The sequence below is a fragment of the Fonsecaea monophora genome (assembly GCF_001642475.1).
Source record: "Fonsecaea monophora strain CBS 269.37 chromosome Unknown Scaff46, whole genome shotgun sequence".
In the NCBI taxonomy this organism is placed as follows: Eukaryota; Fungi; Ascomycota; class Eurotiomycetes; order Chaetothyriales; family Herpotrichiellaceae; genus Fonsecaea; species Fonsecaea monophora.
This window is the reverse complement of record NW_019173977.1, coordinates 57,111-84,102: the sequence shown is the minus strand read 5'-3', so window position 1 is coordinate 84,102 and position 26,992 is coordinate 57,111. Positions and strand designations below refer to the sequence as shown.

General features: G+C 51.4%; 10 protein-coding genes across 10 annotated transcripts; 5 read left to right on the top strand and 5 right to left on the bottom strand.

Annotated features, from left to right (window-relative positions):
* Nucleotides 1-1,365: 1,365 nt before the first annotated feature.
* On the bottom strand, nt 1,366-2,928 carry AYO21_06562 (hypothetical protein; the record flags this gene model as incomplete). The annotated part of the gene is made up of 1 exon (XM_022656521.1): nt 1,366-2,928. One exon carries the CDS (start codon nt 2,926-2,928, stop codon nt 1,366-1,368), a length of 1,563 nt encoding a protein of 520 aa, XP_022511131.1.
* A 787-nt stretch (nt 2,929-3,715) lies between these two features.
* AYO21_06561 (hypothetical protein) lies at nt 3,716-4,117 on the top strand (the record flags this gene model as incomplete). Its single annotated transcript, XM_022656520.1, has 1 exon — nt 3,716-4,117. One exon carries the CDS (start codon nt 3,716-3,718, stop codon nt 4,115-4,117), a length of 402 nt encoding a protein of 133 aa, XP_022511130.1.
* A 3,749-nt stretch (nt 4,118-7,866) lies between these two features.
* On the top strand, nt 7,867-9,320 carry AYO21_06560 (hypothetical protein; the record flags this gene model as incomplete). Its single annotated transcript, XM_022656519.1, has 3 exons — nt 7,867-8,237; nt 8,287-8,568; nt 8,621-9,320. The coding sequence occupies 3 exons, from the start codon at nt 7,867-7,869 to the stop codon at nt 9,318-9,320; spliced, it is 1,353 nt and encodes a 450-aa protein (XP_022511129.1).
* A 3,467-nt stretch (nt 9,321-12,787) lies between these two features.
* On the bottom strand, nt 12,788-14,303 carry AYO21_06559 (hypothetical protein; the record flags this gene model as incomplete). The annotated part of the gene is made up of 2 exons (XM_022656518.1): nt 12,788-13,854; nt 13,913-14,303. The coding sequence occupies 2 exons, from the start codon at nt 14,301-14,303 to the stop codon at nt 12,788-12,790; spliced, it is 1,458 nt and encodes a 485-aa protein (XP_022511128.1).
* Nucleotides 14,304-14,684: 381 nt separating this feature from the next.
* Nucleotides 14,685-15,422, top strand: AYO21_06558 (hypothetical protein; the record flags this gene model as incomplete). The annotated part of the gene is made up of 1 exon (XM_022656517.1): nt 14,685-15,422. The coding sequence occupies one exon, from the start codon at nt 14,685-14,687 to the stop codon at nt 15,420-15,422; it is 738 nt and encodes a 245-aa protein (XP_022511127.1).
* Nucleotides 15,423-15,448: 26 nt separating this feature from the next.
* Nucleotides 15,449-16,522, bottom strand: AYO21_06557 (hypothetical protein; the record flags this gene model as incomplete). Its single annotated transcript, XM_022656516.1, has 1 exon — nt 15,449-16,522. The coding sequence occupies one exon, from the start codon at nt 16,520-16,522 to the stop codon at nt 15,449-15,451; it is 1,074 nt and encodes a 357-aa protein (XP_022511126.1).
* Nucleotides 16,523-17,634: 1,112 nt separating this feature from the next.
* Nucleotides 17,635-18,627, bottom strand: AYO21_06556 (hypothetical protein; the record flags this gene model as incomplete). The annotated part of the gene is made up of 1 exon (XM_022656515.1): nt 17,635-18,627. One exon carries the CDS (start codon nt 18,625-18,627, stop codon nt 17,635-17,637), a length of 993 nt encoding a protein of 330 aa, XP_022511125.1.
* A 256-nt stretch (nt 18,628-18,883) lies between these two features.
* Nucleotides 18,884-19,821, top strand: AYO21_06555 (hypothetical protein; the record flags this gene model as incomplete). The annotated part of the gene is made up of 2 exons (XM_022656514.1): nt 18,884-18,993; nt 19,053-19,821. The coding sequence occupies 2 exons, from the start codon at nt 18,884-18,886 to the stop codon at nt 19,819-19,821; spliced, it is 879 nt and encodes a 292-aa protein (XP_022511124.1).
* Nucleotides 19,822-20,289: 468 nt separating this feature from the next.
* On the bottom strand, nt 20,290-21,086 carry AYO21_06554 (hypothetical protein; the record flags this gene model as incomplete). The annotated part of the gene is made up of 2 exons (XM_022656513.1): nt 20,290-20,373; nt 20,430-21,086. 2 exons carry the CDS (start codon nt 21,084-21,086, stop codon nt 20,290-20,292), a joined length of 741 nt encoding a protein of 246 aa, XP_022511123.1.
* A 1,080-nt stretch (nt 21,087-22,166) lies between these two features.
* On the top strand, nt 22,167-26,327 carry AYO21_06553 (hypothetical protein; the record flags this gene model as incomplete). The annotated part of the gene is made up of 4 exons (XM_022656512.1): nt 22,167-22,479; nt 22,531-23,617; nt 23,663-23,867; nt 23,922-26,327. 4 exons carry the CDS (start codon nt 22,167-22,169, stop codon nt 26,325-26,327), a joined length of 4,011 nt encoding a protein of 1,336 aa, XP_022511122.1.
* Nucleotides 26,328-26,992: the final 665 nt, after the last annotated feature.

Sequence of the window (26,992 nt, the reverse complement as noted above, 5' to 3'; positions counted from 1 at the left end):
ATCCTGCACACACACAGGTAATTAGATAATTAGGCAATAGTGGCAATTAGGCAGCCAGGCTCGTCACACCTCGTGGCGCTCCATACTCACTGTCACATTGCCATGTATCTATGTATCAGATCAGGTTATTCCGTCCGTCCGTCTCTCCATACGTACGTACGCACGTACCTATCTACCCACCTACCAACCCAAGGACCCAGAGAAAGGGGGTGACCGAATGACCGAGTAACTGCGCGGCTGAGCAGCTGCGCCCTCCAGCAGGACAAGGCGTACTGCGGACACACGAATCTCAATCAATCAACAATACTCCGCAGACGGGACGCGATGCTACACCCCCCCACAAGGGCGAAGGATGGAATGGATATGTCTGTATGAAGGGAAATCTCAGTTTCCCATGCTGGGTGCCATGCTCACAGAACATGCACGTCGTGACATCTTGACGTTCTGACAAACGCGGAGACGGTATGTGCAAGGGAAACAAGGGTACATACATGTGTTTTTACAAAGCGCATCCAATCGAAGTCCTGACCGGGGGTGACAATGGAGACCCAAGGGTAAGGTGAGGTCGCCAAGTCCTTTTGTGTAACTCCCAGCTTCTTCTCCTTCGTTTATCCATCCAATCCCTGCCAACACGAAGCAAGCCTAGTCTTTTTATATTGTTACACAGAGAGGGGGGGAAATCAAAAAAATAGCGCTGCTAATGTACGAGGTAACATGCAATGCAATGCATGGATCTTTTACAGATAACTTTCCACCACCTCCTAAAAACAACTTGGACCCACTGAGACCCAACGACGCGGGACCCTCCCAAGCCCAAGGAGAACGAAACAACGGGCAGAAGGGAGAAAACCTGCTTTTTCTACCGAAAAGTGATCATCAAACAACGCCACACGTATTATTTCCATTATTTTTTTTTGCCGGCCCCCCTCTCCCTTTCTCCGCTTTCTCTCAATTCGACTCAAAACAGTGGGTATCGGTGTGGATCAGGAATGTGAAATATGTACTCGGTACAAATACAATGCCGGGCTCGTGTATCGACAGACTTTCAGTGGACCCCTCCCTGCCCAAGTCTGAATATTTCCCGCGTGGCTCGTGTGCCTGTTGAAATTGATCAACCGAAAAGAAACGAGGTGATAGACAAGCGCTAGTCAACTTTTCCTTAGCCTCTCTGAAACACCGTTCGCCAGACAAAGTGCGTAAAGGGTGATGGTGGCTGTCGTGGTCTGGGCCTCTTGCTGTCTAGAATGCTCGGATACAGACAATAACATACGGATAAGCCAAAGCCAAAGGCATACATTTGAGACGGCCATGCATGTCGACGCTTTGAGCTGCCTGCACCCAACTAAAGTAAGGAACGGCTGGAATTCACAGCCCAACAAACTTGGACTTCCGGGAACCTGGCGGTCCCCAATTCGCATTTCTGGGATGTCGGTTTAATAGCTGAGTTCTGTATTGGTGTAGCGATGATGGCCTTGGCTTCGACGAAACTTGTGGCGCATGGAGCGATGATCGAGACGGTGAGCGGTTCCGAGACATAGGGGGTTTCACATTAGGCATCTTCACCTGAATACTCTCGGCTCTTTGAGATCGACTGCATGACTCAATCAATTCCGTGTCCACGCCGCCAACCCGTTTCGTTCGGGCTTCTAGCGTGGCGCCTGAGTGATCTCCCGGACTGGGATTCATGGCATTAGACTCGGCATTCACTTCTGTTTCGGCCTGTCCTCGTGATGGTAGGTTTGAAATGTCGGAACTCGAGGCTTGCGATAGGGAATTCGATAGGTTCACCGCGTGTTGATCCTCCTGTTCTGGATCCATTCGATGATTGATCTCAATGGAGGCGGAAATGTCTTCCTCTCCCAGCGGCTCAGAAAGCTCCAACTGAGCGGCTGTGTCAATATTTTCAGGGTCCAAGGGTCGTGTTTCATCTTCGGCTGATTGAGTCGTAGCATCTGCCGGCGTCAGGGCTTCACCACTCCTCGACTCGTTGATAATCTCGATGGTCTCTTGAGGAGATGTTCGGACGGGGCTCGAGTTGTTCGTAGTGGGTATTGGGGCGTGACCCGTGTCGCGCTCTGCACTACTTTGTTGAGGTATTCGACCTGATGCAGTGGGTTCTCCAGGTGTGTCTTGTTCTGGGCCCCGGTTCTGTGGCTTCGAGGTTCTTGTCATGTCCGACCCCGACATTGGGCGGTCGTCGCCCTCGTTAACATTCCTGAGTATTCTCCGTGTTTTGCGTTTCGTGCGCTGTAGCGAAGAATTCGGCACTCCCCAGACTTGTTGTGCAGCAACGGAGCTGCTGACCACTTCGGGCGCGGAGTCATCATCCGACTCCTCTTCACCGCCTTGATCAGCAGCACCTGAACGCTGCTCCTTGAGAATACTCGCCTCTGGCATCACTTCCTCCAGGCTTCCGCTAGAGAACCGCCGTCTTTTGGGAGTGGATGCCGATGCGATGGATGGTGACACAGGGCGCTTCGAGCGGTCCGCAAGCGTAGTCTGTACATCTCGACCATCTTGGGGTATTTTTTCCGGAGCCTCCCTACCGTCGGCTTGCACAGTTTTGGCTGCATCATGGGACGAGGTGCCCTCGAGCCCGTCTGATACAAAGGGAATGCCGACATTCGCAGACCGGCTCTGCGAGATTATCTGTCCCATTTCGTTGCGTTGGTATTGTGGTCCCTCCTGACGAATAAGATTTGGCGTTATCCCTTGATTCGGTGCTATATTTATGACGACTTCAATCTTGTTCTTCTTCACTGGTGGGCCAAGACTGGTCTCGCGGGCAGGAATACTCGCAGAGGGTGTCTTGGGTTTCCTGGTCGGCGTTATTCCAGCATCGGGTGACCACGCCGAATCTGCTTCTGCTAGAGGAAAGGGCGAGGTAAAAGAAGCTTTCTTGCGTTCCTGAGACCTGGTAGTCACCATTTTTGTTGTACGTGGTGGTGAGTAGCAGGATTGATATCCCAACGAAAAAAAAAGTGAAAAGGAGCACAAATTTCAAGTTTGGAGATCTTGAAGCGACTATGCCATCTTATCTTATCTTGCCCCTCGGCTTACAGCTATACATAATTTTGGTGAAGTCGTGCTTCTCTCTCAACAAGCGACAACAGGCGTGATGTTAGATGTTCCGCACGTGTATGTCGTTGTGTTGAGATGATCTTGGCTAAGAATATCGGAAGGCAAGTCCGTTTGTCATTTCTTGGTCATTTGCCATCCACTATTGGGCCACGTGACGCGAACCAACATTTCTTCCCATCTCTCCCACTTTTGGACCCGTACGTTGCTGGGGCTTGCAATAGTATCCGTCATGTATTCGCTGCTACTCAACACGCAATCACCACTCTACCAGATACAGATATGTGTATCAGGCGAGCTTCGGCATGTTGTCCGCGGAAATGGATATGATCACCAAATCCCCATCGGCACGACGTCCGCGTCCTGCAAAGATGACATTGATCAACTGGAAATTGGAGAACAGATGGGCTGACAAAAGGCGGGGCACAAGCAGAGAGCCAGCGACACCAGCTTAAACACCACTTCCCTCAATTCATGCATATGGAACACATTCCCAGACCAGGCATTGAACTTGTCTCTTGAATAATACATTCTACTGGCAACCTCACAGGACAGTATCTATCCTTTGTGAGATATCACGCTCTCAACTGTCCATCGTCATCTCTGACAGGGGTTAGGGAAGATCAACCGTAACGTCATGACCTCAGTGTCCAGAGTCAAATCGCTCGATCACCTAGTCTTGACCGTCAGGGACATTAACGCCACCATCAAATTTTACCAGGATGTCTGCGGCATGGTGCACACCTCTTTCACTGCCCCAACGGACCCCAGCATCACTCGGCACGCCCTGAACTTTGGCATCCAGAAAATTAACCTACACCAAAGTGGAAAAGAGTTTGAGCCGAAAGCGGAGCATGTACAGCCGGGGAGCGGCGACCTGTGCTTCCTGGTCGAGGACGATGTTGAAAGGGTGCTGGAACGGCTCAAGGAGAGAGGGATAACTGTGCTGGAGGGTGCAAAGGTGGTTGAGAGGACTGGAGCGCAAGGGAAGCTGCGCAGTGTCTATCTTCGGGATCCTGATGGCAACTTGGTTGAGTAAGTGTCCACTCGCACAACACATATCTGCCTCCTTCGGCCTCTTGCAGCGAAGTTGAATTTCCAGACCTCCTAGCTGACTATCATCTCCCCTGGGGCGTTCCAGACTGTCGAACTTGGTATGAAAAATATCAAAGACCGCGTAAGCAACGTACAGGATTGGCCCTGGAAAGGGAATGCAGACCTGCCACCAGCAGGTCGAGCTGTTTGTCACCGGCTAGAATGAAACCATCGTCGATTTCATGGCCCAATTGTCCGGAGGTCGACTCCAGAACCCTCCACTTTGCGTTCAGCTGGACTTCATTGCCCATCCATCCAGCCTCTCCTGCCATGCGAAGCCACAATATGGACGCTAACGCACCTCTCCAGCTGCTGGTCCACCGAATAGGTCAAGATCGCGGCTTCTTTCTCCTGCCCGCATGAAAATGGTGTTGCGAACATCGGTTAGCAAGGTCTATGCCTTTGGACGGACGATGGCTGAGGAGGGGCGTTAGGATTAGAGTCTAGTCAACTGCCGCAGAAGACCTGACATGGGTAACAATTCGGATCAGGCAAGGGGCCTTAAAAACGAGAGGACATTAACATTGGGCTTTGTCAAGACAAAAGAGTCTATGACAGCCGAGACCTGAGTTCTCGGGTCTGTTGATGCCTAAGCTATGTCGCGCAGTTGCGCACTCGTAGATGATCAGGTCAACCTTAGGGCTTAGATTGACTTCTTCTCGTTCGTGTGTGGGGTGTTGCTCTGAGCGATGCTCTTGTCGTCCGAGCTTGTCGTGTCACTCGCCACTTGGGTCTGCGCAATGGTACGTAATACTCCTGCAGCCTGGGTTCGTAATAGGATAAAGCCCTGCTGGAAATAATCCAAACAGGACAGGACTCTGGCCGGTTCTGGGATGCATTTGATTTGTCGATGAGCCTGGTTGAGGTTTGATAACTTCGAGGACCCGTGAGACCTTCAGGTGGCGTCCAATTAGTGTTGATAGTGGTTGAAGCCCAAAGTGCTGATCTTTTGCCATATCAAGATGTGAAGCGGGAGCCAGGATATGTGGAGGCACCGAGTTGTTGAACAAGCACCCACAGTTTTTGCGTCTGGGGGGACACGGGCTTTGCCTGTTTGGAGAGAGTCTATTTGGGTCGTGGACTCGTGGGCCGGTCGCCGGCCAAGGATCTTAAGTCTCGAATCGATAACCGAGATCACAGCAGCGCACCATCTTATTTGTGTTCAGTTGGCGGTGGATAGTGGCAGAAGTACCGACGCTCGTGCCATCAACTCTTCATCCTCAGGAGAGCTGGGAAGCTGCTACACCTTTGGAGGTTCTTATTCCTTGGCGGTTATGGATCAACAGAGGTTGCTGGACCCTGTTCTGCGCAACTACTCGTATAGAATGTGTATGCAGGCCTTAGGGCATCGGCATGTGGTCCTACTTAGCTTTGCATCCAGCGCTTAGAGCGCCCGGGTTGTTGGTCCGCGGTGTCTTCCCCGGAACCTCTTTTTGTTCTCCTTTCCTTTTGAGCGACTTCTTTCCAACCGGAGAATGTTAAGAGATCAGGCCAGGACGAGTATGCTCCAGTAATCAAGAAGGTCTGCATGCTTGGAGTGGGTTCTAAAGCGGAAGCAGATGGGGCGCGGCTTGAACTTTGGTTCTGAACTCCGCCCAATGGTCGCAATGGCTGGGTTGTGACCTTGATCAATGTCCTTGGTTTGCACGTCTGCTCCGTCGGCTGTGATTGGGATTTCAGCTATCTTGAGTCGTGCAGGGGTTCCTGCAGGTTGCAGAGACATCTGTTGACGCCAGTGATGAAGTTGACCAGAGTCAACCTGTGTCGAGGTCAGCTAATTACCACCATACTGCCCCATGCGGAGCCGAAACTTGTAATCCGCCTCTTCTGCAGCTGGAGACCGGAGCTGGAGAGGTCATCCCTACATTAGCGGTGCTCGCCAAACATGTCGCTGATTGCCACTCAGCCCTGAATCACTTCTGAATTGTCACCGTGGTGAAAAACCCTGGCCGAGCTGGGAGGAAGATCCTTGTCGAGCGTGCTTGGGGAACAGATCTTCAACGCGCGGCGCCCGGCAGTTCACTTCTGGTGAGTCCGAGGGAGAAGGTAACAAGCGCTCGTTTGCTGGGACAAACTAAGATGTCGAGAGAGAAGAGGAGGGGGAGGGGTGATGTCGCGCCTGTCAATGCAGAGAACTCATGTGGTTTCATGCAGCTCGTTCAACGGCGACGGGTTTCGGTTTCGGGTTGGGGCACCGTCCTACACAATACCGCACCGACCAGGCAGCGTTAGTGTTTGTACATAGCTAATGGAACCAGAGCTAGAGGGGGAGTAAGGTACCTTCTTAGTTTGGCAGGCACAGGTGTTGGGAGAGGTGGACTTGGAACAAGTGTGAGTGATCAGGAGTGCAATTGGGTGGTTTGTCACCCTCACTCCAAGTTGGGGATTTGGATGAAAATGAAGACTCACTCACGCGTCTACCAATCTCATCCATCATATTTCTCACTTTGCTTGCCTTTTCCTATCCCGTCCTTCGACACTGACGAATTGATTCATCCTCTCGTCTTTTCGAGACAAGGGGGGCTTTCGACTATTGTTGCTACCTAGGGAGACTCCTGAAGTTATTGACCTTGGTGGTAAATGGCTCTCCTGGTCACCCTCCTCACCTCTCGTATCACGGTGCATGCCTCAACCCACCCTTGCCTTAGTTCGCAGGTCGGTTGGGGCTGGCGTGGTTTCTACTCCTTCTAGTGTCAACCTCCACTTTGCAACCTTGCTTGATCAACAAACCCTCCAGCAGCGCAGGCGTGCTCGCCTAAACTAACCCTTCCACGCATCCAACCCTATGCGCCATGCCGAAAGCTACAGCTTCATTCTTGGATTTCTTTGGTGTGGGCTCTTCTAAATCCAAGTTTCGGAACTGCGGGCGGCCCTTTCATTTTGGGACTTTGGTTTTTCGGTCCAGCAAGCGATCCACGCTCTGTCCCTCTGCCTCTCCAAGCGACTACCACCGCTGCTCTACCATGGCCAAAAGAGAAGACAAGGGATACATCACGGCGCACCCATGAGTTGACTATCACAATGTGACGGCGTCTCAGCTGGCCCCTTTCACATGTTGATGCAGTTGAAATCCCTGGCCGGCATGATACAACATCCACATGACAAGGAGGGCCTCGTATTACCCTTGCAGCCCCCAATAAATCTGCGACTGGCCACCATCTCTTTGTGCGCCCGCCCTGAGAGGCGGGGTTCACCTACCTGCGAAAAGTGAAAAGCCCTGGCACCACTACTACTGGCATCTGTCGCAAACGCTACTGCACAAACCGTCAAAACTTCTTTTTGCCTGCCGTCCTAGAACCCGCGCGAAGTCCGACCCTGTCGTGTCGTTCCATTTTTCCATCGCTGTCCGTCCTTTCCGAATCTCGGTGCACTGCTCGCTCGCTCTCCTACCACCCCCTCCCTTTCCCCACGCCTATCTTGTCGAGTGTTCCTTTGGAGGCCCCATCCTGCTAGCGACATCACTTGCCAGGATCTAATGTCTGCGGCGCACGGTCCCCCGGTCTCGAATTACGCCAGCTGAGCCCTCGCTAAATGCCATCCGCGATGCCAAGGGCTGGTGCTCGACAAGATTTTCGGTTCAGAAGTCCATTGGGATTGACCGACTGCTTTTTGGTGCCCTTCGGTATTTAAGAGGCAACACGTCGACCGTCATCAACCGACACAGCTCACGCATATCGTCCTCCTTCAGGTATCATGACTCCGACGGCACATGGTTCGTCGTCTTCGATCTGTGTGCTCAGTGGCTCACAGCGTTCGCCCTCGTTTTCATTGACCACAGATGCATTTGCATCAGAGGCTATGTACGCCTATCCAACTCAGATACCAGGCCCGGGAGGTTTCGACGGTCCACATCGTCCTTCCTATTTCTCGGGGTCTGCTCCTCAATCTCAAAGTCCCAACCATTGGCCGCCTTCACCATTTCCTCCCCTGACCGTCGCACCTCATTCGCGTTCTACGACAGGGCATGGTTCTGAAAACGATTCAGCCTTTTCACCTTCCTCGCAGCCCTCCAGATACAGCGCTCCCATCCACAGTCCAGGAACGAGCACCTTTAGTGACCGAAGGTAGTGGTAGAAGCTCTACTGAAGCTCCTTTCACTGACGGTCGTTCTAGATTGTCGTACGACCCTTCCCCATTTCAAGCCTCATACAGTGAACTTCAAGAACCGATGCCTCAATCTGGGTTCAGGACCGCCAGTCCGATATCTGACACTTTACAAGACGCAGCCACTCCTTTAAGTGTTCCGGTGACGGAATCACCGGTTGTGGCGAACGCAACTCCCAACGAGTCCTCTAACTCTGTCCGGTCCTCGGTCAATAATGCCAGGCGATGTCATTTACACATTAGACAGCAACCCCGAGCCGCTCGCGCAGGACCCGACGGAAAGGACCGAAGGTAAATTCCCAGATATCTTGGGACTTTTTCAGGGCTGATCAGTTCGTTTCAGAGCAATTGACCCACCGCCAATCGTGCAGCTGTTGATGGATGACTTTGACCCCGACAATGAGGACGACGTAGCCGAGCTCAAATGCCCTTTTTGGGTCGTGCACTGCAGGCTGGTGGGAGCAGTCGCCGTGAATTCGGACGTGAGCACGCAGTCTTACTACACGGAGGAAGGACAGAAAGAAGTTCAACGCCTCCTCTTGGGTACGACTGTGGCGAGTCCAACTCATACTTCTGATGACCCTGATCCCCCTACAATGCCGACTCATCCCGCCACGAAAGATGCAGCACCTGCACCCCCGAGTCCGACGTCGAGGTTCTTGCCAAACACGACTCGCGGGAGATTACCAAGAGCACCACACAACATTCCCGGCTCTTTCTTCATATTTGCCGATCTCTCGCTTCGCCGGGCTGGCGAATACCGGTTGCAATTTACACTGATGAAGATGGAGCCGCCATTACTGAGGGTGGGCGCCACGGTGCCCGCTCACCACGTAGTCACCAGTCAAGTCTTTCGAGCAGTTAATGCAAAGGATTTCGACCAAGTGCAGCCTAGCACCAATTTGGTGAAGGGACTCCTCGACCGAGGCGCAGGATACCCTCTCAAGCTGAAGAAAGGGATCAGAGAGGGTCAAAGACGAAGGAGGCAACAGTGGGATGACTACTCCGACGACGAGGATTCAGGTGACTACGACAATGAATGATGGCGGATTAACATAGGCTGGAGGTGAAGGCCACCAGTCTGTCAAGTCCACATTGAGAGTGTGAGAGCGAGCTCTCTTGGAAGCTTGAGTAACGGTCAGTGATGGTCGATTATGGTAACGATGACTGTTGAGCTTTTCTCTCTCCCTTTTGTTATGGCAATACATGACATGCCTTCGCATTTTGGGTTCCTCGGTAATGAGATACGGGTAAGCAGAGACCCCAGAACGTAACAGTCAGAAGCACAATGGAATTTATGAGGAGGTTCGGGATGTATCTGACTAGGGCACGGAACAAGGCAATGAAGACATGTGCAATATGGGCGGTCAGGCGAATTTGTCAAGCTTACAAGGAGGCTAGGGGGACAGGGCTTGCAGCTTTTGGGGGCGACAAGGTTTTTCCCTTTTCTTGAGAGATGTATTTCACACAACATGCGACAAGCGAGCCAGGAGCTAAGGGGCTAGGAATTGGGGGTTGGTGGGAACAGCGGTGATTCAACCTGTCTTGTCTACCCGAGTACAGCGCAAAGTATCTCAAGGAGAAAACCGGCGACTTCGCCAATCCACCATTAGAAAAGTCGACAAAGAAGCAGCCACACGAAAAGACGTCGGGGGTTTCCAAGCTGTTGGGTTCTGTGTTCAAAAAGCATTGGACGACTGGGTGCATGTTGGTGCTACGGCTAAGGTAGCAGTGGGAGTCAAGCAGGCGGTCTGAACTGTCGAAGGCCTTGTTCAACAGGATCGAGGGAGATATGGTTGGACAAGAACATCATCGTGCAGCAGTGGAGGCAAAGGAAACAAGTCCCGACGACGCAGCAATCATGGAGTTGATTCGTCTACTCGGGGCTCTTTTCGTTTGGCTGGGAGATTTTGGGGTCCAGCAGATGGTGATGGAGTGGGTGATGGTCATGCCACCGGGTGTAACCATGGATGGGGACAAGGACTCGGGTACTGTTGCTTGAAGCAATTCGAGGTAACCTACCAAGACATGCCATGTACAAGTAAGTATATTATGATGATTATTTATCATTCTTTTTTGTTAGTGCTCCCATACCGACAGGTCTGGATCCAAAGAAAAACCTTTTGTTCGTCTCCTTTCAGGAGCGAGAATGCCTTGACACAAACTCAACCCGATCTTTCCTATCGTTCTCGGTTCTACATGCCTCGTCTTTCTTTTCTTCCTATTCTCGGGTAGCGGGTTGAGGAGGGAGAGAGACTCACAACTACCAGCCAAGCATCTAACATATCTCTCACTTTACGCAGGTACAAGTAAGTACGAGGTAAATATTTTTTTTTGGTTTGTCAGCAGTATATTTAATTTTTACTTTTCTGGGAGGGCTTGGGTCATCGGCATTCCCTTGTTCCTTGGAAAGTGGTTTGACGGGATGGCGGACGGGTCGATGCGACGACGCACGTAACGTGGATGGCAGGCAAGGCGGGCAAAGCAGGTTACAAGCAGGATGGGGGACGGATGGAGAATAATAATGGAGAGTCTAGATCTTCGTTGGCAACAACCGAAAAAAGAGATTTAACCGGCCAGCCGGCGGGCGCGAGCGAGTCGGCTTGTCAGGCGAAAAGTGGAGTTTCCTCGGTTGGGGGCGAGAGTCTAGATCTCGTCGGCCCTTTTTTTGTGTGTGTCTTTCAATCTCAAATCTCAAATCTCAAATCTCAATCTCGTCTTCTGTTACTCTTTCTGTTTCGAGCTCGAGGTCGGGATCTCTTTTCTCTCGCTTTCTGCCTCTGTCTCTATCTCTATGATGGGAGTTACAGCTGCAGCTACATCGGGACACGTACAGTCGTAGTCAGTCTAGTTAGTCGGTCATTCACTCCCTCCATCACTCTTCCAAGGAACCTTGGCATCCGTGACAGGGAGTCATTATGTGATATAAAACACAGGCCATCGGGTATCGAGTTCCGTAGTCCTCGTACTCGGTACATGCTTCCTACCCACGAGCTAAAACATTTTGAACAATATTTTTTTTTCTCGCCCTCAGGCTGGGGCTGGGGGGGTCCAATCCATCCCCCGACCTCCATCGCCCCCATACGAGTTCGGAATTATGTAACCTCGTACCCTCGTCTGTACATACTCTTTTCTCGACAGCCTCTCTCTCGGTCTGTGTTTTCGGGTCAGCTGAAAACAGAAGAATCCGAAAACGAAAGGTTTGATTGAAAGATAGGGACGCGTAACAGGCAGGCAGCACATCAAGAGATAAGGTTACGAGGGTACAAGGGTACAAGGTTCGAGGCTACGAGGTGACGAGGTGACGAGGAAGAAGGAAAAAAAAAAGGCCCAAAGATGGACCTAAACGTTGTTCTTGTAGGGCTTTTTCAATTCTACACATTCGTACCGACTTACCTCGTAGACAACTTTTGGCGCCGGCCGACTGCGCGGATGGGCGGACCGCGGGACGGCGGGTAGATATTGGCGTGCGGCATGCGGCATAGGGCATGCGCCGTGCGGCGTGAGGCGGGCGAAAGCGAGGGAGAAAAAAAAGAACTGGGACTTCCCAGCACGGGCACCACGAAGTATTCGTTCATCATGGCACATGTCTGGCGGGTTATCGGTTGCCTCGACACCGTCTACGAGTATGAGTACGAGTACCGGTATGAGGACGGGGACGAGTATACACACACATACATGGGTACGATACAAGCATCAGAAGGGAGGAGAGAGGAAAGAAGAGGAAGGAAAGGCGGTTGGGTGGACGTCGGCACGAATTGCAGTTACCGTACTCGGTAGCTCGTAGATAGAGGTAGGTAGGTAGGTAGATACGTGGCTCTCTCTAGTCGATACAAGTGCAAGTACAAGAACAAGGACAAAGACTCGGGAGATGGAGTACAACACGACACGAACCGGAAAGTTACTATCACCTAGGTATATTTTTCCTGATTTGGACGGGGGCGACGACGCTCAAGGGCCAAGCCTTCCCGGATTGAGGATGATATATATGTACTCGGTACAGATAAAGTCACAGACACGGTAGGGTAGGCAGGGTAGGTGCCTAGCTGGGTCACTAGGTCACTAGGTCACTAGGTATATGTCGGTGGTAGGTATTAGGGTTCGGTCCAAGAGGATACCGTATCCGCGAGAGCCTCAACCTCAGCCACCAACTACCAAGACGACATCCTCCTGAGATGGTTGGTTGGGTGCCTATGCAGGCAATGGTGTGGCATGCAAGTACTCTCCTGAACCATCGAGACAGGGCTGATGTTGGCTCTGTCGCTCATATCCCATAGGGGTTGGTTCGACGTGCATGTGGATACCGAGGGCTGGATCAAACGCACATGCAATTCCAAATCCTCGTCGCCGTGGCTTGCTGCGAGTGAACACGTTGGCTGTGCAGGTTCAAGCCAGGCTGTCACGAGCGCGATCGTCCCTCTACCACAAATTATAGACCTTAAGGACGGAAAGTCTCTTGGCCTTGTCGACTGCCACATCAGGCATGTGCCTCATTTCCACTTTGCTAGACTCACTCCAGCTGCCCGAGAAACTCTTCACTGGACTTTTCGTACTTCTTCAGGGATTCGGACTCGTCCGTGTCTTTCCACGCTAGCTGGAATTCGCTGAGATAGTTGTTCCATGTGTTGTCAGGATCGAGCCCCGCCTCGCCCATACTCTCCTTTGCAAAGTCAATCCACGACATGCCTTCGTCCGCGTACCCGTGTTCGCGCAACAGGTGGGCCAATCCGAGATACTTTGCGACCATGGGCCCCGTTTCGGGAGCAGACAGAGCGGCACTGACACCGAGCCACTCAATGCCGGTCCATTCTCCAGGTTTCTTGTTGGGCTCTGGAGGACGCCATCCGTCTTTAGAGAGATAGTAGAATGCTAGTTGCAGGGACGAATCCGCATCGCCAACGCTAGCAGATTGCGTCGCGAGCTCAATCCACTCCTTGGAATGTTTTTCCGTCACCCCTGGTTGACGCAATGCGAAGGGAACCGCTGAAACATCGGAGTATTTGAAAAGTCCATCCCGAATGGCATTTTCAAGATCCGACTGCACCTGATCATATTCGGCACCTTCACCAAGGTAAGACAAATAGGACTCGGCCGCATCATGAAGAACCCTCCATGGCAGGTTGCGAGGTTGTAAGAGAGACGAGTTCTGCGTTCGAAGGTATTTGCTCGGTTCGACTATGGCGACTAAGTCTTTGGCAAGCTGATAACTCTCTCTTGCTGTTGCTTCGGTGCCTGTCTTCCTCGACATTTCATCCAAGTAGAGTAATATTGCAAGCCAATCGTTCCTTTCGAACGCCTTGGCTTTGACATAGTCGAAAATTCGTGGTGACAGACGAGCCTCGTGCTGACTCAAGGAAGCCCCTAAAGCGATCTCTGCTGCTGCTGCATCCACGCCTGCTTCAGTCTCTCCTGCAAAGAACGCCATACGCAAGGCATCACAGCCGTCATTGCCCTTGCGGTTCTGCTTGTGAAAGTCATTCTGACCTAGTGAATGGAATGCCTTGCGGAGAATCTGTGGATCGCGCATTAAGGCTGCTTCATCGGTGCCCAGCACTTCCTCTGATACCTGAAGAAATCCTAATGGGGAGAGGCGTCAGCAGACAACAACGTACTCACGACCGGCATGCCCACATACTCTGTTGTGTAGTGGCAGAGATCAAGGCATTGGCAAGAGGAAGCTTTTTCAGCTCCCCACAGAGATACCTCAGCACTTGCACCACAGTCTCGATCGAAAAGAAGCCCAAGCCGTGCAATGCACTGACCAGGTCGGGCGAAATATAGTAGGAGTCATGCTTTTCCGATCTCGATTTCAGGTCCGATTTCAATTTCTTCACCTCCGATCTGAGTACGCTCTCGAGTGTTGGGTCGGGAGTCTTTAGTGTAGCCCGTTTTGCGTATGTGGGAAGTCGACTTCTTTTTGCAGCCAGTCGAGTAGAGCAGGACCAAGAGCGATGTAGGGACTGGGAACGAAGGGCCGGCGGATACAGTTCATGCCTCAGCACAATCCTCCATCGGCCCCCGTACATGTCGTAGAAGGCCTTAGGAGCGTGTTGCCCATCAATTCCTCGTCAGACGCCGTTCCAACTATGTCTTTTATCTCTGTGGAGCTGCCAATGTCATCTAGGCCTTGGGCGGGTGTCTGAAGTGAAGAGATGAAGTTGTCCGAGACGCAATCAACGCGTCCCGCCCCTTGCCAAGTCTTATTGGTGGAAAACCACGTGCGACTTTCCACTCCGCTACCAGGCCTCTTTTTTTCTTCTTCCATGTTGTTCCCCGATCTTGTGAGGGGCAAAGGCTGAAATCAGACGTCCTATCCGCGAGGGTCACATTTGGCCTGCCTCACCGACCTGCGCTGGGGACGCCCTTGAAATACCGCTCGAAATCTCATTACCACCGCCACGCCCAAAATGCCTGCTCCCGCTGGAACCAAGCGCGTGCGTGGGGTTCAGATTTATCGTCCCTTCATCTACGGCACCGAAGCCATTCCGTTCGACCCAGAAAACCGCCCAAAGGACGCGCCACCCGACCATACACACAAATGGAGAGTGTTTGTCCGTGGGATCAACAATGAAGACATATCGTATTGGCTGCGAAAAGTGCAGTTCAAACTCCACGACACGTACGCTAACAGCGTTCGCATGATCGAGAGCCCTCCGTTCGAGGTGGAAGAGACGGGCTGGGGTGAATTTGAAATCGCCATCAAGTTTTACTTTGTGCCCGAGAGTACAGAGAAACCCCAGCAGATTTGGCACGGTCTGAAATTACATCCATACCATGGGGACATTGAACAGCAGAAGAACAACAGATCAATGATCAGCAGCGTCTGCTACGAAGAGGTGCTGTTTAATGAACCTGTGGAGGCTTTTTACGAGATCCTCACGGGAGGTGGTCGAGTGAACAAATCAAAGGCAGGAAAAGGAGGAAAGGGAGTCGTCAAGGCGCCGCCCACCGCCGAGATACCCATGAAGAGCTCTCCTGGCAACAAATTCAGCAGGGAAGAAGAAAGCAAAGAGCTGGACCGCCTGGGGGAGGCTGTCAAGCAAGTCCAGAAATTGATTGCGGAAGAAAAAGCAAAACTTACAAAGGAGGAGGCGAGACTACAGGAATTGGAAAAGACCGAAGGGAAGCCCGTGAAGAAGAAATGAAGCGATACGGCTCCGGTCCTTAGCCATCACAGCCGGGCGCCTGTACCGACAGACTCCTTGACCAGCTCAAGGATCCTCTCAGCAGCGCCCCAACTCATCTCATAGCCTCGTCCGCCGGCACCATACCCATGGACAACGGTTCTTCCGGGTCCAACGGATTCGATTTCAATCCGATAGCCACCTTCCCGCCACGGTCTGCGGCCGACATTGTCTTGCACGACCTCGAATTTCTCTATCGAGTCGACAAAATAGGGAAACTTCTCCACCGACTGCTTCAGCAGATTCGCCCTTGTCTCCGAGCGAGGGGCGTCATGCCAATCATCAATCTCCTTCGTTCCGCCTACGATCGTCCCCCCACCTTGCGGTCGTGGGATTAAGAATATCCAACTCCCATCTGCATTCTGCCGAGTAATTGTCTTGGTGTATTGTTGCTTCACGAGGACTGTCTGACCGCGAATGATCTTTGTCTTAGGATCATGATCAAAGTTTCTCCCAGAGCAATTTACCACCACTGACACTTTCCCAAGTCGATTCCACCCTGCAAAGTCGAATGCATCGGCTACGTTTAAGAGGCGATGTCGAACAAGTCGTCCTCCATTCGCCAGGAATCTATCCATCAACCAGCGAGAGTATTTCCGGATGTTGATGCAATAACTCTGATATTCACATCCCCACTTTACACCGGCTGGCAACTCATCCTGGCGTAGGACGCGGAACTCATCATCTGGACCTGCATATTCGTATCCGGGCGTGATGTCCAAAAGTTCCTGGGGCGGATCCTCAAGGTACTCGACCGCAGGCATAAAACCTACTCCCGAGTCCGGAATGTCTCGCGCGATACCTTTCATAATATCCCTCGTCCGCACGCCCATTCTGAATTCCTCTTTGAGTTGTTCGGTGGAGAGCGGATGAATTGGACGGTAGTGGGCGCCTGCCCACATGGAGGCATAGTCTACCGATGGAGATGTTGTTGTGGGCGTCTCGGCGGCTACAATGGTGATTTTGGCTGACGGGAAATGCTTTTGAAGTAGAGTCGCGGTGCTGAGGCCGGTTATGCCCGCACCAATAATGAGGACATTGGTGGCTCTGGCTTGAGGCATGGCGAGATGTCTGTTCGGCTAGCGAGCTGCTATAGATACCTTTCTGAGCAGTGCTCCTGTCGTAGAACAGGTGAGGATGACGAGGCCGCACTCGTGCCTGATGATCCTATGTATGTTGATCAATCCCTCTCACCTATGTTTGTACAGAGCGTCGTACAGCCGTCCTAATTTCGCTCGAGTTTTCTCGTCCTGTCGTGCGAGAGTGATCTCTTTGACCTTGCAGGTGCTCTCCAATCCTGCCCTGCGCGACTGAAACAATCCTTGAAATAGAGACGACCTCGATTTTGGTACCACAAAGGACTCGTCGGGCCGAGAAGATAATAGAATCACAGACCAAGCCTGGGTTCTTTTACCCTGCTCGAAACCGAAAGTTGCTCGCTGCTCCGCTACGCTCGCCTTAGGTCAGCGGCGATGGTACGGTACGGTACGGTACGGTCAGTCAGTGGTTAGCAGGTAGAAAACCTGGATATCTTGGTTGTTTGTATAGAATTTGGATTTGGCTTGTTGATATATCTCCTCTCGTGAATGAGGTACAGTACCTCGCAATGACTGTATGTTTGATATGGAGGCGGAGGGGCTACGCTTAGGAGGACGTGTCGTGACCAAGGGACAGCAAAAGACTCGCGCGGGATGGGGAGAATCAAGTGAAAAAGCCAATTCCAATCGGTGTCGAATATGCTGTGTGCTCGGCGTTGGGTTTGACAACATGTAAGTATGTATGTAGGTCTGTAGGTCTGTATGTACTCGGGATGAGTGCATGTACTTATGTGACAGGGCGCCAGCGCCCACCCAACATGGCGTTCAACTCCGCTTCTAGGTAATACGAGTACCTCGTATGCAACCTACTCAGGTATACACGGAGTGTCTCGACAGAGAAACCCACTCTTTTCTTCCTCACACCACCTATAGTCCAGGACGCGCAAATTAACGGAACGCTGGTTTTATAGACTCTACTTGTAGTTTTCTGGGTTGTCGAGAAAACGAAAATGTATGATTTCTTGCGTGCTTCCCAAAAGGTGGAACCGGCTGTCAATCTACTGGGTCTGGAGAACACAGCTTCCTTGTCCTCTACTCTTGTAAAACCCAAAAAGTCAAGTTTGCTTTGATCCACCTCACATGGCTGTTCCTCGCTCGAAACTCTCCCTGATGTCCTTCGTATACCGGTCATAGAACCTCGCCAGCTTGAGGTTGAATTGCTTGTTCTTGTCATTGATATATGTGACGTCTCCTTCGTCCACGTCACGTCCTCTTTCTCTTCGTTTCTTGAACCGCGTTTCCTCTGCCTTCTTCAGATCGTTCACCAGGCGATCCACATTCTCCCGTTTGGGCTTCTGTTCCACGAATCCTAGACTGTCGTGGTCCGCATAGAACCGGCCATCCTTGTCGATGGCAACAAGTTCGCCATTCTCCATTTCCACAATCTCCAGTCCTCCGGTGCGTGCGGCGTTTTCAATGATTTCCGCTTTCTGTCGTTCGTATTCTTCACGGTTGCGGTGACCGTCTTTCAACGAACTCTTCTCCAACTCGCGGATTTGACGATCATACATCCTGGAAGCCTCGTCGCTCCAATCCGAAAACGCGTTGTTGTCCCGTGCGGCCTTTTTCCGTTCCTGCCTCTCGTCCCATCTCTCACTTTCCTCGATAGTGTAGTCCCACGCTCGCTTGCGCTCGAAAGCCCCTTTGCCCTCTTCTTCTTCCGTATCTGCCTTGAGAAGGTTGTGCTGCGCGATCGCCGAGCGTCTGTTCAAATTGGCGAGCAACGCTGGATCCATCGCTGCACGGTTGGCCTCTGCTTTGGCTTCAGCAAGATTCGACTTTGCGGACTGAGTCGCGCGGGATTTGAGGGCCGCGAAACGGGCGAGTCGGTCTGCATTTGTGCTGGTCGGGACTGTAGTGGCAGTCGAGGTGCCATCCGCAGCTACTTCTTTAGGCTTTGATGTCGAGTCCCCTTCATCATTATTTGTCTGATCTTCGACTGTAGGTGATGCTGCCAAAGTCTCGTCGCGGTCCGGCTCTTGTCTCGTCTGTGTTTCTCTGGTATCATCTGAACGATCTTGTGTTTCCTCAGGCTCCGAGCTAAGCTTACGTCGCTTGGAAGGAGGCATGTTGGCAGTAATAGTTTGATCGACTCTTCGTAAAATTTGGTTCATTTCCTGAAAATGTTTCGAGATTTGCCCAGTTGGGTGGTCGTCGAGAGGCTGACTCTCGCCGCACCTTCCGTTTCCGGCTGGCCTCGTCAATGACGCATTTGAGTCTCTCAAAAAGTCCAAGGCACTATTTTCTTTGGTGGTGTGAGAGGGGGTTGTCTAGGGGTTAAGAGAGTACTGCAACAAGTTGATGTACTCGTTGCTCAGCTCAGACATGGCACAGGCTGCCAAGAAGAAGCTGGTCGTCGCAGGAGGCAATGGCTTTCTCGGTTCGCGAATTTGCAAATCCGCCGTCGCCAGAGGTTGGGATGTTACTTCCATAAGGTAAGTTATTTGGTTGCGTCCTGATACCCGACGGTGTAGTATGGCTGACAATGCTCTAGCCGCTCAGGCGAGCCGACGTGGTCCTCAGTAACTTCCTCGACAGAGCCTCCACCTTGGTCCAAGTCCGTAAGCTGGGCAAAAGGTGACATCCTAAAGCCCACGACCTACACCTCCCACCTCAAGGACGCCGATACAGTGGTGCATACGATGGGCATCTTGCTCGAAGCAGACTATAAAGGGGTCATCTCTGGAAAGGAGTCCATCTTCTCGGGTCTATCCAGGGCGTTCAGTCCCACCAAGGCCGGGAGCTCCAAGAATCCACTCGATCGAAAGCCAGGCGAAGGGTTAGAAAAGGGCGAAAAAGACGGCCAGATCACTTATGAATTGATGAACAGAGACTCGGCCATTGCATTGGCACAAGAAGCTGAGAATGCTGGTGCACACACGTTCGTCTACATATCTGCCGCCGCGGGTGCGCCCGTCCTTCCTTCGCGATACATTACCACGAAGCGAGAAGCAGAGAACACAATAGCAAGCCAGATGACCAAGCTACGGAGCATCTTTGTAAGACCCGGGTTCCTGTGGGACAACAGCCGCAAATTTACCCTGCCCATAGCCGCCTCTGGCATGGTCGGGAGCACGGTGAACAGTCTGGTCGGAGGCAGCTTAACTGGTATATTCGGTGCAGCCGTCGAGAAGCCTCTGAAGGTGGACCTAGTCGCGGACGCAGTGGTTGAAGCCATTGCCGATGAGGACACGAAGGGTGTTTTGGATACGAAGGCGATTGAGGCTCTGGCTGCAAAAGCCTGGCGCAAGACGATGCTGTGAGACATTCTCATTGTTGATGACTTGTACAATAGACAAAAGGTCCCAGGGATCTGGGGGTTTGGTCTTTGATCACCAGGGCGTCCATGCCAACATTCGTAGTTGCCGCACTCGAAAAGATAATGGTGGTTGTGGGAAGTGTATTAAAATTTTCAGGAACTGAATTCTCCTCAATATCAACACATCAATTGACAAACCAAAGATCCGTCTCTCCTGGTCTACCTTCGCCACGAGTCTCCGTCGACCTCTTGTATCCATGGCTTTGCTTCCACGGGTCTGTCAAAATGTATCATACACAATCCACCTCCTGGAACGCCCTATATCATACCATTCCCGCTATGCTTTACCACATTCGAAGAGTGAGGATCGTAGAATAGACACCGGACGGTCGCAACTGTGCACTGCTCTGAAGGCATGCAAGTTAGGGAGAGGCAGTTTTATACAAGCGGGGAATCCCCAAAGGTCATTAGCTTAGATGCTCGCGTGTGTCGGAGCAATAATATGTTCTTTCGCCTCCGCGGGTTCGCCGGGTTCGAAAACGACCTTGCGAGTCAACTGAGATATGAGTTAGCTGAGAGTCGCATTGCGCACATGAAAGAGTCACTACTTACAGCCCACGCTCCCGCAATAGTGCCCACGATACCACTCGAGATCAACATCGGTTTCAAACCTCTGGTACTCTTGAAAATGGCTCCGCTTAAAGCACCTGCCACGATGCTATTTGTGGCATCATGCTTGCCGCGATAGTATCCTATGGTTGAGTTTACTCCATTGTAAACCATAGCAACCACACCGGCCGAGTTGCCCAGAAAAGGTCCTCTTCGAGTGATGCTGTTCAAGACGCTGTTTAATCTTAACTTTGGAGGCGCCGATGCCGGTGTTCGGTTCAACCCCTCTATCAGACCCCAGGCGCCTCCAGTAGTCAAGGCTGTGAGATAGACGACTCCCGTGCCGTAGCACAAGTCGTCGGACCAGCCGCGCGACGGTAATATTGACCGGGAGCCGGGAAGGTCTGAGAGTTGCGATTCATCTAGTGTGAGGTAGTCGAGGGTCTGTTGATTTAGGCCGGCCAGTGGATGAAGTTTCGAGGCATCCGGTAAAGATGCGCTTCCGAGAAAAGACGATACGTCTGTTGCGGTCGTGGGATCGAAATGGGTGGGTGTAAACGATGAAGACGCAGACGATGGAGAAGGAGACTGAGGTTGGCTGGAGGCTTCTGATTGCTGCCTCGAGGACTTCCTGCCTGTGAAAGCGTCCCAGACAGACATATTGTGCTGTGCCGAAAGAAAGAAAATACAGATGGGGAGAAAGAACTCGAGAAGATAAGAGGCGTTGCGACGACAGTTACAGGTTGGCGCTGAAGAACGGACAGAAAGTCGAACTCGCCTGGAAGAAAATGTTCGAAATGCGGATCAGTCCAAGATAGGCTGGAAGCCCATTATTTTAAAAGCTAACCCTGATTAGTATTAGCGTTAATGGGCCCATTTCTATCGACTTTTCCACAAAACTCCTTAGCAGTGGTTGGTGTGCATAGATCATGAAGACGGTTCTCACCACTTTCCTCACAAAGAGAGAGCCTCTACGGCTATGATGGAGGACCTGAGACATATTGAAAACACCAACTGCGCTGCGACCATCCCAAAGCGATGGAGAGTCCCTGTACCAACCATATGGATCCCATATCTTGTGCCATAAGTACTGAAGTTCCTCTTCCCATTTCACTTCTTTCAGAGCTGGGAAGAGGTTCTCTTAGAGCGGCACTGGGCAATGTTGATGGTACCCAGGATGTCTCTGGGATGCTGAAAATATGGCACAAGCTTGTGCTCACAGCAACTAGCCCTAGAGTGGCCGACAAACACATGACTGCAGCGGCGAACGCTCTATGTGTCTATTTACATGGTGCAGCCCAAAGCAATGCTGTCTCGCTGCGAGAATTCGTCCTCTCTCATGATGTGTGGTTCGAAGTGTATCACTGTGTCCACAAAGCTTTCCATGATGGCAAAACAAAACGAGCGAAGCAGATAATGGAGACACTATGTGAACTGCTTGACCAGCAGAATGATCCAGAAGTGATGGCCGAGGTCTTGCGGCGAACATCACTTCCCCTGGTGAGGGTTGTCTTGCTATCCTTACCTCGCTCGGAGATCAAGAAGGCTTGTCTTATACTAGCATTCCTCTTCCGGAAAACGCCACTCCTTGAGCAGCTCGACCAGTTGATCCAGAATTGCATGGACGAAAACCGCCTTGTTTGGACACAGCGGTTATCCCAGCATAATCTCACAATGAGCGATGCCTCTTCCATTGGGCAGGGAAATATCCCTCATTTTCTTCTTGCGTTAATCTTCGCAATGACTGATCTGGATACAAGGAGCGGCGCTATCAAGATTTGCTCTCTGCTCTGCAGTGATTCTACCAAATCCACAACATCTTCAGGGCTACAAGTTACCGCCGAGCGTGCCATTCAGCTGTATCTGGAAAGAAACCATGCAGTCCTGGGCGATTTTGCAGAGAATGTCTTGCCGGTTATTCTGGACAGCAGACAGAAATTCATGGCTTTCGTACAACCATATTCCAAGTCCTGTCAAGAGAGCGGACCAAGGACGGCTTTGTTTATTGCTATCCTTAAAGTTGGTCGAGCCAAATCAATCTTGACAGACCCTGGTATGTATACCCGTCAAACCTAGGTGTGCTATGAGTAACTAACGTTTCAAGAAACACTGGACCTTTTCGCATCAGCATTTCCACCACTTGCTCCCAATCTCAACGATGAAACGAAGTGGCAATATTGGTGTAAGCGGATGTTGATGAGCGCAGATTCTGAAGTGCGCACTCTTACATACGGGTTGCTGGTTTCATCGCCTGCAACAAATGCACTTATCCTACCAGAAACCCTAGAATGTATCGCCACCAGCTTGAAATACCTCCATGATGACGCAGGCGCGCACGAGCGAGGTGAGATTCTGAGCATTACCAAGAGGCTGCTACGAAGGCTTCAGAGCAGTATTTCAACGCTCCGGAAACCAGCACAGCTTATACCTAGTGGGAATGATGTCACAAGCCTTTTGGACGCCTATAGTAGTTTCACCATGTCTTTCTATGGGTTTTTGAAAGAGGAGCTGAATACCGGAATATCCTACCCGCGTCACATTCTTGGCCTACGATCCCTGCAGCATCTGCTTGATCTGGGTCTCGAGCCAGCCTCGTTCGCAAGAGACGATTGTCTGTTGAAAACCTTGATATGTCTGGTGCTGGATCCGTTCGAAGACGTCCGGAGTAGCGCAGCAGCTATTCTCCAAAGACTTGCCGCTAAAGACAATGATTTGATTGCGAGCGCTATAGGACACGGCCTTCTCAAGAAGATAGAGGCGCTGGTGGTCAGGACGCTTCGAGCTGATCATGCGGACGGGATGGGGAGGCTTTCTGCTCTTATAAGCATGCGTCCGTCGCTAAACGAGCCGCTCCAGGACCTTCGGTTTACAGATTTGGCAAAAGATGCATATTATCTGGAGCAGTCCACAGCTGGACCAGGAACGGTCGTTCTGAGGCCTGGCTGTGCTATCCCAATCCATGCACTTTTACTTGCCACAAGCTATCGACTACGGTATCTTGGCCGGGAGGATGCACGGATCACCTCCATTCGCCCCACGATTGTCAGAGTCTGTGAGAATGTCTGGGAACAAGTGCGACTCCAGCTTTGTGTTGATTCTCCAGAGACCGCCTTCGAACCCGAGGATGAAATGGCCAATGAAGGGCCAAAGGATCTTCTGGCTTATTCATGGAGGGCACTCCGAGATTCGAGGTGAGTTTTGTTTCCAATAATGAATATCACGGCTGATATCAGTAGTCTCGTCCTTCAATCGTTGATTCTCGTTTCGACGCCCTCTCAGGAGCTGTGTTCTGCTGTCGGGGATCTTTGCATGGATCAATTGATTTCGCTCCGGCATCGAGGAGCTTTCTCAACAGTTGCTCAGACCTTCAGTCAATGTTGCGATAAAGTCAGGCTGTCCGCCGAACCAGATGTGCGTGGTCTCATCCACAAATGGTATCAGGTAAGTGGTACGTCAAATGCCTTATCATAAACCTGGAGAAGCTCATGGTTACAGATTGCCTTAAATCAAATCAACGAGCAAGCAAATCGGTTGACACGCCGTTCTGCTGGCCTCCCTGCAATGATCGCGGCGCTCCTCAGCCCGGTCGACTCAGACCATTTTTCTTCCGCGGTTAAGGACCTAATGGTTATTGCGGAGCGAGCAATAGATGGATCCCTGAACCTCGATATCGAAGACGTGAAACTGCCGCAAGTCCACGCTTTGAACTGTCTGAAAGAGATCATGACCAACTCTAAATTCGCGGTTGTCGTTGTTCAACATCTCGAGAGAATGATGGAGCTTGCTGCGACTTGCCTGTCGTCCAAAGTCTGGGCAATCCGTAACTGTGGCCTGATGCTTCTGCGTGCTTGTATCAACCGTCTTGATACTTCAAGCATGGGCGAAGTAGTTGCGTCGACGGATCGATCCAACGAGAAAGGGGAAACTAGTGCCCCTTTAACAATAGCACTCCGTCTCTTTGATGCATCGGCATACGACATCAACAAAGATGGGAAAAAGAGAGACACAGAACTCGTTTTCGCAGGCCTCGATCTTCTCGGACATACAATCTTCAAAGGTTCCGAAGCAGACGAAGCAGCGCAGCTTGTCACGAAACACTTGATGCACTCGACATGGCCTGTTAGGGATCATGCAGCTCTCCTATTTGCAACCGGCATACTCCGCGGCAATCCAGCTGCAGAAATCATAAAACTTCTAAAGGAAATCGGTCTGTTCGGTCCGGAGAATCAAGTACACGGAATTCTACTTTGCTGTCGCTACCTGATGAGGCGAGCTGCAGCCACTATTACGTGCGCGGAGCTCGAGTCCATCCTCGAGTACCTCATCGACCCGATGGTATCTTCGAATGAGGCCCTAGTTCCCCACTCACCATACGTCTGTGCTGCATGGTTGGATTTGTTGAACGATGCCGCTTCCTGTGTTCTTGAAAATCAGTGGGCAAGTGATGTACGTGGCATCCAACGCTTACAAGGGCACTTTCCGCGCGCTGCACAGATTGATCCTGCGCATTATGCGTACCTATCTGAACGGATACTGCTTTGCAAAACTTATCACATCCTCACAAGAGACCGAAATCTCGACGGCAGAAGCAAAGAAGTACGGAATTTGGCCAGTCAGTTCTTAGAGAACATCGATGCTCTAGGTTTCGTCCTGGACGTCCTGAGTCAAAAGCATGGTCGTAATCCACCCCGGATTTGCCTCGATCTTCTTATCTGTCTTGTCGAGGACAGAAGCCAGCATTCGTTTCTTCCGCCAGCCATCCTTGAGCAAATGTTCACATGTTTGGAGCAATGCCTGAATCATATTACGGACATATCCATCGATGTCCTAAGAACACTTTACTACGGCCTGGACTTGTCCCAAATGCATACGACGCGGGATTTAAGGAATGCAACCCTGAAACTACAAGCGTCATTGTTGGGAAGAATGCATACCGCACCTGGTGGTTCCTTTACGGAGACAGAGTACCTCGAAGCATGGCTCCACGATCTTCAAGACATTTCGACCGACTATTTCGACTATTCCACAAGATTGAGTGCTATAACAGCAATTTCCACCTACATCGAACGTCTGCAACCTGTCGGCGCATTGGAGCTCCCATCTAGCTTTATGATGAGGCTTCTCCTGGTCTTGTATGATCTGTTGAATGATGATGATGATGAAATCCGGTTCGAAGCAACTCATGCGGCTCGTGGCCTCCAGTTACAACAGCTGAGTGCAAACGACAATGTGGGCAGCAGTGCCCTTGCAGCAAGGGAAAGCCTGCTGTCTGAACTTTCACGCCAATTCGGACAGTCATCGAGTCTTAGTGAAGCTGCCATTGTCAAAATTATGAGCGTCGGACAGATCCCTAGCGACTCCTCTTCTCATGTCGGACCACTTCCTTTCTTCGATACCTCATTAAATTCGAGACTGCAGAGCATCTCGAAATCGAAGAATGATTTGTTTGCCGAGGAAAGACAGAACCTGTACATGGACGATATTCGTGAGATCAAGGAGTGGATAGAGATACTACATAATGGAAATTATTCGTTTCAAACTCGGGATCTGTCGAGGTCAGTGATGAAATGGATACTGGAGGGTCTGGAGCAAGTACTTCAAGTCCTTGAAGCTGACCGAATCATACACCTTGGACTGGAAGACAACACGCACAAGGACACGCCTTTCGATCCCCGTCTCGAGTCGTTGCTTCTGCATCCACTAGGGGTAACCTATGACCACACCGTCCTGGTCTTGATGGTTCAGGTGGTCAGCTTGGCTGGAGTTCTCATTCACCACGACACAGTCTTGGAGACACGACAAATGCGGGCTACTCTAGAGAAAATCCAGGGAATATGCAGGACTTCACGGGTCAATCCGGTAATGTTGGGTGCGGTCGAACGCGCGTTGCGAGGAGAGTGAATCACAAACACCATTTTGACAGCGTGCAGCCACCAATTTGATGTTTATCCATGGACAAACGATCTGTGTAACTCGAACGCGCCGACGCAACTGCCCTTGCTCATCCATATAACACACTGTTTGGGTGCTCAACCTTCGACTTCTAGCACTCGTGTGCTTTCCGGACCCTCGAAAAGATTCGTATGTCACATATCCTCTCCTTCCTCTTAACAACAGGGCTGATCTCAACGACTAAGCGTCACCATTCCTGGCTCAACCATAATTAATCGTTTGTCGGTCCGACCGGAGAATATGAACGCAGGCCTAGCAATCTTGATATGCTTCGTGGTGATTACACCAATCTGTGTCTGGGGAGGATGGAAACTCTTCATGCCGATGATGCAGGAACACTTGGCCATGTTGGAGGAAGGTGAACGAAGAGCCGCAGAAGGACAACCGCAAGCCGTCGGATCAGGTTGATTGTTGGTCTTCACTCGAACGTCCGAGTCAGAGGCAGATTTTCATGGAAGAGATCTCCATGTGTGGACATAGCGCGTATGCGTATGGAGGTGCAGCGCACACAATCTGGGAGTTCGGCCACCACAGACAGCTTTTGATCTGCTACGACTTCGTTGTTTGCTTGGATCTTGAAGGTAGCAGATTGGAGAGTCGACTTATTGTGGTGC